The sequence below is a fragment of the Leuciscus leuciscus genome, assembly GCF_965113295.1.
Source record: "Leuciscus leuciscus genome assembly, chromosome: 21".
Classification (NCBI taxonomy): Eukaryota; Metazoa; Chordata; class Actinopteri; order Cypriniformes; family Leuciscidae; genus Leuciscus; species Leuciscus leuciscus.
The window spans coordinates 7,079,715-7,094,910 of NC_138745.1; the positions used below are offsets into that span (position 1 = coordinate 7,079,715).

Here is a 15,196-nt window from a genome sequence, read left to right on the forward strand (position 1 = left end):
AACACCATTGCTGAGTAATTTCTCTTTAAAACTGCAGTGAACCAAAGACAGTCTCAAAAACGCGGTTTGAAATCGCTGGTGTTTCTGACGTCACTAACTAACCAATCACGTCAACGTGTGATCGTCAACGAGCGGATCTCTGAGCTGCTGTGAGTGAGTGGAGGCGGGGCTAATAAGCATATTGTATGTTTTATACTCAGCGAAAAAATAGCCTGTATTTGACCAAAATTCCAGAGTCGTCAGCAAGCTGACTAAGGGCTCATTTACATGACAACGATATGCTTTTTCCTTTTAGTTTTCCGCGTACAGATGACACTGTTGTCAAAATGATTCCCATTTACACGGATCCGCGAAAACGACTAAAAACCTTTTTTCTGCTGCCAGGCCATTAGTTCAGTCAGGACCACTTTGAGAATGAAATTTATTGACAATCTTTGGATTTGGCGAGAGGCCCTAAGGTGCTCAAGCTGCCATACTAGACAGCTTGAGATACATCCTTGAGACACAAATCCCCCCAAGCCGTTTAATAAATGTTTCTTAGCATATGTTTACAGAAGGAGATACAATGATTACGTACATAGAGTTTCTATACACTGCTCTATTATGAAGATGCTAGGAGGTGAAGGGGTGGAGGTGGGTGTAAATGTCTGTGCGACAGACTGCGGAGCATTCGTTGAATGAGCTTAAATACTATAGTTGATTAGAGTAGGTGGAGTAACAAATCAGCTGATATTGTTTAGCTTGAACTACGCTTGGATTCCATTCGATCACTCAAGCTCTATATGTAACACATAATACACGTAATACGCATGTGCATGATGTCATCGTCTTCAGAGATTCACGTTTTTGTTGTTTATACGGAGACCATTTTCAAAAACTTGCACTTTGAAACACGCACCCAAAATGCTGTTGTCGTGTAAACGAACAGCCAAAACGCATAAAAAGTGTTACGTTTTTAAATGAAAACGGTGTCGTGTAAACACAGCCCCACTTGAATACAGTGAGGAGCTCATAATCACTTCAGAAGTGGGTAGTAGGAAATTTTTGACAGCACATAAAGGCAGCATAAACACCTTAGCAACTACCTAGCAATCTCTCACAATCCCTTTAGCAACCATGAAGAAAGGTTAAAGTTTTTACCCGCTTTAACTAAAAATTGAACCCCCATTCTTAAAAATTTTCTTGAACAATTGAACAAATTATATATATTTTTTGACATAATGAGATCTTCGTTTTAGCAATTTAACTGAATATTTGCAGAAAAAAGACAGTAGATAATTATTGGCTAGATAGGCAGTAAGATCGAAATGGTCACATCTGCTCGCTGGAGTGCCCATGATCGCCCCCAGAGAGCACTCCTTCCATCTCCTTTGCTACCTCATCATGAACTCCACTTCCCAGTACCCATTGCCTGACTCATTTTGTGTGATTATGTTCAGCTGTGTGTGATTACCTTTAGATCTGCCTTTATAAGCCCTGTGTTTCCACTCATTTGTTGCAAAGGCTTGTTTGTGCTACAACTGCAATTCTGAGCGTTCTTTCATGGTTTCGATCTTTTGACTGTTCTTTGGTTTACCGGTGTTTCTTGGACTTTATTTTATGTTTGGATTGTTCGCCTGTATTTTGACCCTGTCCCTGTTTCTGGATTCCGACTGTGAATTATCCTAAATAAAAACTGCGCTTTGATCTTCAGCCGTGTCAGAACAGTTCTTAACAGAAATGATGCTCCAGTTCCAATGTTGACACTAGCAACATCCAGAGCTGTTGTTGTGTCTCTCAGGTGTGTCTACATACAGGCACATCTGTCAGTGGCTTTTCCAGCAGGCAAACATCCTGTCAGAGCAGCACCAGCCACCATTAGTTGAAGAGACACAGAGGAAAAGAAATCTGTTATCAAACACACCATCAGCAACCATAAAGAGAAGAGATGGAAACACCTCCAATAGACAATTTAACATCCTGAAGAGAATTCCCCACCACAAACGCATTTGAATCCTATTAATTAAGAGCATGTCAACAAATAAATAAATGGCTAAAAATAACTATAAACACTATAAACTTTTCAAATATTATAACATTATATTAAGTGATCCCTCAATGATTATCAATGGTCCTCTATGTAAGGGTTAATGCACGACGAGGTGTCCATTGTCAGGTATTAATGGACGACGGCGAGGCGTGAACCGTCCGACGCGCAGCGGAGGGTTTCCATTAATACCTGACAATGGACACCTCGAAGGGAATTAACCCGCTTATACCATGGTCACTTGCCAAATAACACATTTTTAAAACATTAGTTTATATTTTAATTAGTTTTACAATCGAAATCTAAAGTTTTTACAAACAATAACTTGGTTTCCCTGGTTACATCTGACGGTTTATTTAGCAATCAGAGATATTTATAGTCCGCTCAGCTCGTAGAACCCTTCAGTTTACTGCCTGTTGCTATGGTTACTCACAGCTGATGTAGCCAGCGCATTTATTTATTAATTTCGAACGGTAAACAGTCAGTTTCACCAGAACTCCTTTACTAGGTGTCCTCTATCACTTTTTAATGGACACCCTGCAGCCAATCAGAATCGAGTATTCACCCAGACCATGGTATAAATCCTGTTAGAATTCTGTAATAATTGACATATTTTCTCAATGAATCTTTCTCACATTAATCAAGAAGACCTGGGCCTGTATTTCTCAAGCTTCTCAAAGTGCCATTTTAGTCTTAAGAGCTGAGAAATCATGTAATTTACTCCTACTTTCAAACGTATAAAAGCAAGTAATTAAATTTCTTAAAGCTAAGAATCACTCTTACTCTCCCAGTCCTTTAAGACAGCTCGAGAGGTCTCTCAAGTGGTTAGGAGTTGCCAGTAGGGGCTTGTGAAGGCACTGAGGTGACAAGAGACGTGAGCGAATCTTTCAGGAGAGGAAGAATGTTTTTGTAGTGTTTGACGACGAGCAGTTAATCAAACGGTATCGTTTGGACAGAGCAGGCATCATCTTTGTCAGTGCTGGTTAATGTTGGGCTGAACTTGCCTTTTATGACATGTTTCTGCTGTTCGACTAATTCAGCACGCAGTTGCGCTTCTTCCTCCCGCCAGTTCGGTTTTCTTTTGGAATCCATGGTGATTGATTATATCATAAAATCTAGGCTATATATAGGCAGGTCAGTTAACAGCACACTGGTTTAAAATTTGTAAATAAGACATGGTGGAAAACGTCTTTATCTTTCATTTCCAATGTGTATCATAATGTAATCTTGTCAAATGTGTGTTGAATGTAAACTCCTCTTAGAAATTTCACCATTCAATGTGAATTTATCGGAGAATATTCTTAAATAAGGAAATCTATTCAGTGATTGGTCCATGTGAATGTCGTCATCCAAAATCCCATTTGTGGGATTCAACATTCAAGTGTCGTGAATCATCTCTAAGTCTGACACTTAAGATTTTATACCTACACTTCACTTAAATTACGACTTAGATGCTTGATTGTAACTTTTAAGCGTAGCTTTGAGACAATAATTGTTTCACTCTTAAGTAAATTCAAACAGTTTCAAACAAAAAAAGTCATTCTTAGAGGCTTGATAAATACGGGCCCAAATAGCACAAGCGGTTCCTTGTGAGAACACAGAAGGGCTTTTCACACTAGTTAAATAGTTAACCTTGGGTTAAATACAATTAGTTGTGCAGTGTAAATAGTTAGGGTAAAGAGGGTATTTATTGGCCAGAATAAGCTTCAGTGTGGACCAGACTTTATGTCAATAGTCAGATGTCTGACTTGACCACAATGACCTGAGCAAAATACATTTCATGGTGACCAGAACATCTTCAGCTGCAGTTATCTAATCCATACTGATCAGAAGCTCATGCTGAGTGGCCCCAGAAAAGCACATCCAGCAACTCTCACTTCCCCAGTAGGAGACTTAAATCTGGCTCTCTGAAAGCTGCTGACTCTTGTTTAGCTAATTTGTGTTGGATGCACCATTGCCCGTTAGAGGTGAGAGTGCTCGGATGAATATGCTGAATAAGCCAACCAGTCTGCCATGTTGGTGAGCAACAACACAACTAATTGCAGATTACGCTGTTGTCTTTGCACTGATTTGCAAACAGTAGGAAAAAGAAAAATATTGATGAGAGACATAGGCTATGGACTTGCACTGCGACCTCAGACACGCTAAGAGGATCAACATACAACTAGATTTGCACGTCCTGAAGGAAACAGCAGTGGTTACAACACAGCAAAAGAATTAACAAAGTTTACCAATCATAATTCTGTATGCAAATGATTGTAGGAAAAAATGACCAATTGTGATTCAGTATGCAAATGATACTATGACATGCCTGTTGGTTACAATTTGTATTCTGAACATTCGATAAATGTAACTCAATATTTGCAAACCTTTAATCTTTTTACAAAATTTTACAAAAACTAAAGATACTGCAGATTTCATGCATACTGTACAAATCAAAGTTTGCACTGAGTAGGTTAAGTATGAATATTCAACACTTAATATTGTGTTTATAATGTTTGGCAGTCCTTAAAACATTTCATTCTAATCAAATGTGGAACAAAATAGCCTGATGTTTCATGATGCACTTGTGTTGTGAAGAGTGTCTGGACTCTGGGGTCATGAATTAGTATTCTCCTGTGCGTGTTGAAAGGCACTGAGTAATGATGAGCGAACAACCAGACGTATCCAGCTCCCTAGGTGACCATTTTCACTTATCCGTGAGACACCTTCACTCTTTCTCATCTGATATAATCTGCTCAGGATGAGAATTAAAGCCAGTTCCCTGATGAGAATGGTGAGGACTTCATGATCTTCCCAGTAGGGGTCTTTTGATGGCCAGATATTTACAGCTCAGTTTGAGATAATCTATAAAACAGACTTCAGTCCCAACTGTCCGACAACAGTTTGACAAATTACAACTACAAAACCCTAACAACCACTTACCAATCCTCCAAAAACACCCAAGCAACAGCATTGAACTTCTAAATGGACAAGCACAAATCACATTTTCTTCAGATTATTTATAATGCACTCTCTTAGAACAATAGATGGTTGTCTGGCAAAAACAGAAATAAAAAAAATAAAAAATGCCATACTGCGGTGCATTTCCCGTACAGGGTTAGGGTTAGGGTCAAGATAAGGATTTATTATTAATAAATCATTTATTGATTTATTGACAGTTCGAGATCTGTCGTTCTAAGCACACAACTTTGCGATGCTGTTTGCGAATGTTCATTAGAACTATGTTTTCGGGAAACACCGACTCGTCGAACTATGCTGATAACGACCGAACTTGCGACCATAGTTGGCTAACAATGCTTTTGGGAAACGCATCTCTGGTTCGGAATGACATGAGGGTCAACAAGTGATCCTATGCTTTAAAATTTGTTCCTGAAGTCTATTATCACTTGTAAAAATAGAATGGGCAAAAAACGAATTGGATTAAATGTCATTGTCGCTGCAGGGTATCATCATGGTACACAGCTGGAGCTTTGAAAGACCCACACCTGAATCAAACAGTGTAACGGCTGGGGTGAAAAATGAGAATGCTGGAGGGTTGCCAAATCTCACGTATTCATGCCATGCACCGAGAACAGCTCATTCTCTGTTTATTCACTCATAAACAAAGTCCCTTTCTCGTTTAAATATAGTGATACGAAAGTAATCTTGGGAATGTGAAAGTCCATGCAAACATTTGCTCTAGAGCTCATTAATTATTTCTATCTTATTGTACATAAACAATCAGAATGAGGGAGGTATGCCAGTGAGGATTGTGGGAGCTGAGAATGAAATACCGGGAAAAGAGTATTTGAATTATTTATGGAGCAAGAGTGCTGTTTTTTAAGAGGGAGTTGATATGTTCATGGAATGTTTAGTTACCAAAGAGTTTAAACTCTCAATAGCTATTCCATCCAAAGTTGCGATTGAATATCGCATAAAAACATTTGAAGAGAACAAAATCGTCACTTCCTGATAAACTAGCACTAAATATCACTAAGAAAAATGGAAGTTGCTGTAAGAGAAGCCACAATATCAAATAATTTCGTATATAATGCATTACTTTGTAATAAACTGTAATAAATTATAATAAATTGACGAAACACAATAAAGTTATCTTGCTTTTGGAGGCGGATGCTGCTGTCTGGGAAGGCAGTCGTGTAAGACAGGTCTGGGTGGTAATTATACTGAACCACTTTTACAACAGACTTTGCTCAGGCATTTCAGAACAACCAAAACAGCATTTCAGATGCTGAGCAACAAATGTTTCCATCGTAGCTTATGTGCATGTTTTCTTATTGGTTAAAACGTTTTTTTATGCGCATTTATAGAATTTATGCGCATTTTGGCGTTTCAATCCAGCGATATCCCAAAATGCGCATAAAAAGAGGTGAATGGAAACATAGCTAATAAGAAGATCATGCCTATTGAATGAAAGAACATTGCCTTAAGCCATAGTTTGCAGACAGTTGAAGCTTGGCAACACGTTTTCCTTCATTTAATTAAATGTGTGACTCAGAGTAATCAGACTCATTGATCTGTTCTTACTCTCCATCAAAAAACAAAAGCACATCCAGCATTTAATAAACTCTCACTCTGAGGCCCAAATGACTGTGCATGTCTGTCTGGGTTTCAGGCCTCTAATAGCGCTATAATCCTCCTCTGTTTTTGAGAGGTTCCCATCCTGTCCCAACCTGCAACCTGGCAGGTCCACTTGAGCAGGGCATGATGAGGAATTCTCAGCATTCCACAGGGTCAGAAGACTGGAATAACCAATCATAGAGCTGAACACAACACCACTAGATTCTACACAGGAAGAGGACATAAAGAACCACCGGGCACTCCATGCTGAATGAGCTGTTTAAAGAGGTCGTAAGAGGGGTATATATTTGTTTTGTGCTCTGAAAGGGTGCCATCTCTGAAAAGGGATCAAGCAATGATATGAAGAGTTTACTCTAGCAGACCTGAAATTAAAAATGACCCCTTTTACTTTCTTAAAAAATACTACTGTGTGTGCATGATTCATTGGTGCACTTTATTCCAAAGACAAAAATGTTGGTATGTGGTATCTTTAATCAAAATATAATTAATTGCTTCTCATGATCCAACCCATACCTAATGGACAAAACCAAGTAAAATACATGATACGTACATGACTTATAAGAAGCAAGTTTTCATTTTATGTTCTCGTTTGGAACAATTTCCACAATTATGATATGAAGATGGTTTTCTATATCAGTGTTATTGTACATTAATAAAACAATGATGTACTAAAAACGGAAAAGCTTTTCCTTTGCTTTTTTTGCGTACAGTCGACAACGGATCTGCGAAAATGACTCAAAACGCTGTATTATGCTGCCAGACCAGTAGTTGGCGATGTCACTTTGTAAAGAAAGGCTACGCGACTAATACGTAATACGCACAGCGTTGTTGTAGTTTACACGAAATCGGTATCGTTTTCAAAATTCTTGCACTTTGAAACCCGTTCAAAGTTTGTGTTTTCAGGCCCCCAAAACGCTGTTGTCGTGTAAATGAATGTTTTACGCTTTTAGTTGAAAATGGTGTCGTGTAAACAGTCTCAGTATCATTGATATACTATTTATATTTATATTCATATTTTGAATTAGATTAAATTTTTTTAAAAATTATATTTTCATTTTAATTTTAGTTAAAGTAAAGTCATTTTAAAGTAAAGTAAAGTACTGCAAAAATGTAGTAATTTTGTTGCAGGTTTTTGTTTTTTTAAATATATGTATCTATAAAGATTGTATAGTATTAGTTTTTTTTATTTAGTTTTTTTTACTTTAAGTTAAAATAAAGTAAATGAGAAATGTTGCCTTGGCAAATAGCTGAAATAAAATAAGTTAAAAATAAGTTATGTTAAGTTAAGTTAACGTTTATTTTATTTCAAGCTACAATTTTTTTATGGTTTTTGTTTTAGTTAAAGATGATAACCCTGAGTGGGGCACACCATGTCATTCCCTGAAAAGCAAATCCTTCACCTCCCTTGTCTCTTATGTCTTCATTTCACACTAAAAGCTCTAAAAGCAGTGTTAATGCATGTTGTAAGAGGGTGATCGCACCTCACTCCTGCATTATTTATTAGATTTATTCATCTAATTCCTGTCTCTGTGGTGAGAGAGTGCAGACATTTGGTTTTTGATTGCAAAATTTAGAAAAGCAGAGAAATATATTTGTCTCTTTTCATTAATAAAGCCTCAGTTTGAGCCAACACATTCCATCTCCCAGGATATGCCGAGAGAAGAGAGGGGTCTGGGAAGTGTCCTGCTAAGACAAAAATGGCCTACAGTAAAGAGAGATTTGATTAGATCTCTTTCATAAGATGCATCAATGCCCTCATGCATTTTTTTTTTTTTAATTACAACAGTATTTTGTTTATAATATTGTAAAGCATATTTTATCCCAAATCGTCAGTACCAAAATCCAAAAACAAATTTTGTGCTCTTCTTTTCTATAGCAAAATAATTAAAAGCATCCAATCATTCATCCAATATTTTTTATTTATTTTTTTATTAAAATAAACCAAAAAATATCAAGGATATCATCAGGATCATTTTTCTTTAAAATTGTATATAAATTTAAATCTAGTTGAAGTAATTTAAAACTAATTCTACCATTGTATTTTACAAATGAGGTTTATTCAGTTTGTTAAAATGAATTAAATATATTAGTTAACATCAACTAACAATGAAAAATAAAGCATTTATTAATCTTAGTTGATGTTAGTTTTTAACATTCGCTGATACATTACTAAAATCAAAAGTTGAATGAGTTCATTTTATTTAATGGACCCGAGCTAACATGAACTAACAATTAACTAATGTTAACAAAGATGAATAAATACTTTAACAAATGTATTGCTCATTATTAGTTAATGCATTAACCAATGTAATGGAACCTTCTTTTTTATATATGAAGAGTTCAGATGCAAAAGCCTCTAAGTGCCATCTGAAATTTTCTTCTAGAATGATCATTTTTATCAAGCTCGTATATTTAAGTTCAATAATTTCACTTAAATGGCAATGCACATGACCTATTTATTGTCATTTAAGTGAAATTACTTAACTTAAATATACAAGCTCTATAAAAATGATCATTCTAGAAGAAAATTTCAGATGGCACTTAGAGGCTTTTGCATCTGAACTCTTCATATATATAATGACATATACATAAAGTCAGAATTTAGAACTTTCATTTTTACTTCAACAATATTAAATAATCTTTATCATTATAATGTATAAAAAATTACATTTGTTGTAATTTGTGAAATTACAATCTCATTTTCATAATGAGATGGACTGCACTGCATTGACTTTATTAGCTAGCCTTTCACAAGCCAGTGTGCTGTCAGTTTTATAGCATGTAAAGCATCTTTTCTAAAGGGTAAAGGGTCTATTTAGATGGCTGTTAAAGTGAACACAGCTGGGTCTTCTTTAACTGCCCATTATCTGCCCATCTAGCCTTCCTAAAGATCCAAAATGCCATTTCTGTACCAGTGCACCCACACGCCTATGAGTGATGGACGTCACTGTGACCATGTGGCCCCCTCTCATGTTTCAGAGCCTGGACAATATCAAGCTCCCCAGATTGCAGGGCTCATCGATCCAGTCCTTCAACAATAACACTGCATTAAGTGGCAAATTTATAGCAGCTTGATGAACCCGAGAGGTCAAAAAAGAAGTGATTTAGGTGATTACATTCAAAGCAGAGTCATCGTCTGTGCCGAGGAGATTCCACAGTTCTTTGAAATGCCTCCTTCAGGGCTTGTATAGATGAAACTAGATGATAGGCTCTTAATTAGCAGGAAATCACAAATAAGGAAAGAGCTGTTTGGGGGAACTCCCTACCATCCCACAACAGAGGCATAACTGACAGCTTCAAAAAATGCATCAGCGACAATTACATACAGCACATTCAATACATTTTTCTCACTAAAGAGAGGTGCTGACCCGAATTTGTGTCACTAATTCTGGTACTACATATGCATGCTTTGATATATAGCAGCAAGGCATTGCTGAGAGTTTTCCTTTTGAAAGCAACCACAGAGAGGGCAATAGGTTTATCAGGAGCATAAACAGTCTCTCCAGGCAACAGGTTTTACCGGCACAGGATATGAGGGAATGACAGAGATCTGCCGAACAAAACCTTACTTTGAAGCAAGAAAACTGAACACTTCTGACACCAGATATCATATTAAAGCAACTGTAAAAGCCTCAAGAAAGTAGATTATGTTTATCCGATAGACTGTTTCCTGTCTTTACGAAAGCACAGCCAGCTTTAAATCCATGTCTTGAGGTGTAGGCCTATTTTTCTTTGGCATAGCCAGCCCAGTGGCGAAGGTAACATTAGTCTAAAACAGGTTCATCTGACCCATCTGAATTAGGCTACTTTGAAGCTGCAGGCATTTCTCATTAGAAGGAAAATGATAATGAAAAGTTGCAGTAGGTTACTCTGTCCTGCCTTCTCCAGCTACAGTCCTATTGTTTTTACTGTTCTTGGCGTCTGTTGGTACGTTAACACCCGGGCTATTTCACTGGATTTATATTCAAATGACCTTAGCAGGGTAACTACAACACTGTAGAAATTGTAAACCGATATACACCACTAAAGGAGCTTGTTTTATATCAATTGTATTATTAAAAAAGTTGTCAATTATAGCCGTGTTATAGAACAATTTTTAAATGAGCCTAGTAAGTTTAACAGGTCAGAAACGTTCAGTGGTGGTACCATGGTATCAAATCTTAATATTAGTATTGTGACATACACTGTTGCATAGTGCTGAATGATTATTTATGATAGTTGTATGCCACATGTCATTACCCCAAAAAGATATGCTTTTCCCGTGGTATCATTTCCAGAAGATAAAACAACAACAACAACATATAGTAGTATCAAGGTGTCATGGTGGTATTTTTTGTTAGTGCATTTAGTTTAAGAGAACTTCAGGCTTGCACATTTCTGTCACATATATAAAGCAGGACAACTCAGAAGGTAATAGGCCTATAACTGAAATTAAATACTGTAGATGAGTAAATAGCTAGTTATTGAAGGTTGCGTTTCGCAGTAGCGTTAAGAGGTCCGATTCATTTTAGCCAGTTGGTTCGTTAAGACGATTGTTTCAATGATGCGAGTCACTGAAGAATCAATACTGATGCTTTGAGAGGTTGCTGCGCTTCTGTGAACAGCTGGTTGTTAGTTGCTGGTCCAAGATGGTCTACCAGCGGCACCAGCTGTTTGGAACAGCTAGAAATCAGCAATCATGCAGCTACAATATTGTTTACAATAACCAATTATTAATGTATTTAGAAATATAATACTCGAGATTTTTATTGTTACCTTGTTAGTTTTACTCTTGAATCGCCCCTTATTGTACAGTCAATAATAGGAAAAATACAAAAATAGAGAATAGGCAACGAAAGCTTTGTGAATTAGTTCGACCGAATCATTCAACAGAATCGTCTCAAATAAACAACTCGCGAATCGGACACCACTAGTGCTCACTGCAGGTGCGAAAGAGGTAGTTTTTTTCTTTCTCTCTCTCTTTATATGCGCACAGCTAGATATTAATTCATACATGAATCCATGTAAGGAGCATACACATCTAAAGGTTTGTAATGTTGAATATGTTTAGTCATTTATAGCGTAGGCTATTCCTTATTCTAGTCTGTATCAGATCAGCTCAGAAAGACAGAAAAGAAGCAAATGTGACATAATGTATCATTCCGCAAAGCAACTGAGGGTACTTACAAGTTCTTCTTTGTCTTTTCGGTCTGTTTATGCAATGCAACAGAAAATCCAAATAAACTGCCCTTGGTTTTTCCTTCTTTGATGACCGGGAACTGCACGTCAATGTTAAATCCAGTGTTCGTTTGAATCGCGTAGATTACGAATACGCACAAGTGCAGAGACCTTCCAGCCATGTTTAATATTCCTTTCTCTCTCTCTCTGTCTCTTCCACTTGCACAACCAAAGCCAATAAGAGTGGACTGGTCAATCACTGGTCATAGGTAAGCGTCTCCCTCTCTTCACACTCTGGCACTGAGCTGTAAGGTGTTTCTTGCTGTTCTCTGTTCCCCGCCTCCACACACCCTCACAGCACCACACTTTACTAGTCCCGCTTCCACAAATAGAGGACTAGAAGTGTCCCACAAGTCTGATAAGGGGAGAGAGTCCTTAAAGTTGTTCTTCTCTCCCCTCTCCCTCTCCCCCCCCCCCTCTCTCTCCCCCCCCCCCCCCCTCTCTCTCCCCCCCCCCCCCTCTCTCTCTCCCCCCCCCCTCTCTCTCTCCCCTCTCTCTCTCTCTCTCTCTCTCTCTCTCTCTCTCTCTCACACACACAACACTGTTACATACAAGCATTCACTTGTTGCTATGCTGTACATAAGATTAAAGTTTTCAAGGTTTTGTTGTTCATATTTTACAACATATCTAGAGAGAACATGTCCAAGTGACATTTCACAACAAAATCTAAGGGGAAAAAAGAAATCTGATTATTTTAGCACTGTAAAATTACTCTTTTTACTTATGGAATTATTTCCATGACAATTAAGCACATTCCTTAATAATATAATGTGACAGTGAGTGTTTTTTTTTTTTTTTTGGGCTACAAAATCGGTACAAATACTATCATGATGCATATAAATACTTTAGAATTCAATATAAATTAAATAATTTTTGACATTACGGTAATGAAAAAGAGATATTTTTCGGCATTGATCTAAAATGTGCATAATTGTCAATAACATTACAATGGATTCACTCTAAAATGGTAAATTTCCAAGTAAAATTGTATTATATAAAAATAGCATTTAGAGTTTTTAGAGGTTTTTGTGAGATTCACCCATTTACATGAATGGCACAAACTTAGCAAAAATATATCCCTCATAAAAACATTTAAAACTAAAAAAAAAAAAAAATATATATATATATTTTTTCCAGAAAGCAGATTCACATAAGATTAACTAGTTGAATATCAGCCTGCTCATAATAATCGTAAGAATAAGCTCCTCATGAGAATCGAGACTCTGATTGGAGCAGAGGTGCCGTCACACTAAAGAGTCCTGATAAGAGCAATACTCAAAACAGACCAACGACTGACCCCAGGTCATCCCCAGGTCTAACTGACTGAACATAGACCAGGGAGGAAGCAACATTCAAAATAACATTACCAGAGATTTTCATCTTAGTTTTATGATTACGTTTGCCTGCTTGTGGGTTTGGGACAAGGCTTGATCCCACGTGTGTCAGGCACCTTAAAACGCCACCACCCTCTCTTTCTGATCTGCCTTGTCATGCCTTGGAGTTTCTCCTCCCTTTTTCCAGGGAGGTGGGGGATGGAGGTGCGGATGGTTTTGGGGGGGAAGAATTCACCATCTGAACTGAAATAATTGCTTTGTAGATAGCAGATCACAGACTGATCCAGCTTCTGTAACAGGGAGGAAGACTCCAGCTCGTGGGAAAACACAGCAGCAGATATGAGTCTCCAAGCAGATCTGAATCTATTAAAAAGGGCATGGAAAGGTTTTTTTATTTTATTTTTTATTTGCTGCTAGTTTATATTCCCTGTAGACGTGCTTTTTGGACCTTCTCGGATTATCCTTAAGCCTTGAACTGTGTGCCCATGAAAGTCGTTGGACTGTTTTAGAATAATCCATTTAGGGGAATACACTGAAAACACTCAAATGTTTTTGTCAAAAATGGAAATGGCAAAGCACAGAAGGTGCCTTGTAAATGGCAAAGGCCAAGTTGATCACACGACAGAGATACTCCTAAGCTCCAGAAAAAATGTTTGGGGTAAAGATTTTCATATCAAACAGGTTTTATAACCAGACTGAAAATTTTCTGTCTTTTGCTAAGGCAAACATCACTATTATTGCACATACATTTGTTCTACACACATAAATGACGCCTGAATTTGCACAACGTGTTAACGATAGTTGCTCTACTTTTCAGAGCAATTAGGCTTTTTATTTTTGACTGACAGATGATAAAATATGCACAAAAAAAAATCTCACAGGCAAATGTTACTAGTTTACAAGGTGGTGATTTTGTATGAATTCGTACAGTGTGAATCATACAAAAATGTACGATTTTTAGAAATAAGTAAGCATAAAGGTCCACCCCTAAAAACTACTGGGGCATAAGCAGATCACACAAAAAAATAACACTGAGGCATATCTAGAGACGGGAATATCCTGGAGACTTGGGACTTGGTGGGAGTCAACACCTAGCAACACCTTAGAAACCAACCACCCAACACCACCTTATCATTGCAACAGCAGCTTTTGCATGGTAAGCACCAATCACATACAATCTTGTCTTAGTGACTGTTTGCCTCCATTTTCCCGTCATACTGGATCCTCTCTGCATTTCCAGTGTCTTTGTCAGTGAAGCATACAGGCTTGTAAAATGGTCTCAATACACTCCCTCCAGCTCTTCACCACACCTGAAGCAACCGCACATATATATATCTCCGTCTATTCAGCCGGACAGATGATGTTACCTGCTCCACAGTGAGCTCTGTAAATCTAGTCGGGCTCTGTTCTCTCTATGGACACAGATATTGCTCTTGCCCATGACAACAACATTTTTACATATGCATGAAGGGAATGCTGAGCTGGATCCGTGAGTGTGAATATTACACAGCAAATGAGACTTAGCGACACAAATGACTTGTGAATTCATTGTTGGTAGAGATAAAAAATGGTATATTAGTAGCAATATGTTAATGGATTAATTCAGTGTACAGTTCTGTAACGATAGACATGTCAGTTGTATTGTTTCCCAGGCCCAGACTCTTGAGTAAACCAACACCAGTCTGACTGCTCCCGCGAAACAAAGCCCCCTAGTACCTTAGGCCCTCTACCACAGAGTCTAACCACAGTACATACTTGGATGTATTGAGTAATATAGCCTAAAGCACCCTTATTTCTCATTTAATGTATCTTTTTAACTCATAAAAGTGTTCTACCCAAAGCAATTGGCTATTGCCAACAAATTAAAGAATCAATTTTACCCTTTCCCCAAAACATCCTGTCATTATATACACGTAAAAGGCACACAAAAGTAGAAATATTGAAGAATTTTCACGCATTTTCATACAACAAAGTTTTAAAGTGACAAAACTGCACCATAAAGGCCTGTTCACACCAAAGCGAATGTTTAGTGCAATTA

General features: G+C 37.5%; 1 protein-coding gene across 1 annotated transcript in view; it reads right to left on the reverse strand.

The window, feature by feature from the left end:
* Window positions 1-12,161, reverse strand: part of itga3b (integrin, alpha 3b) — a 48,285-nt gene extending 36,124 nt beyond the window's left edge. Inside the window, exon 1 of the mRNA XM_082151489.1 lies at window positions 11,774-12,161. Coding sequence (XP_082007615.1) covers window positions 11,774-11,946 — 173 coding nt within the window. The 5' untranslated portion in view covers window positions 11,947-12,161. The remainder of the gene's footprint in view (window positions 1-11,773) is intronic.
* Between the last annotated feature and the right edge of the window lie 3,035 nt (window positions 12,162-15,196).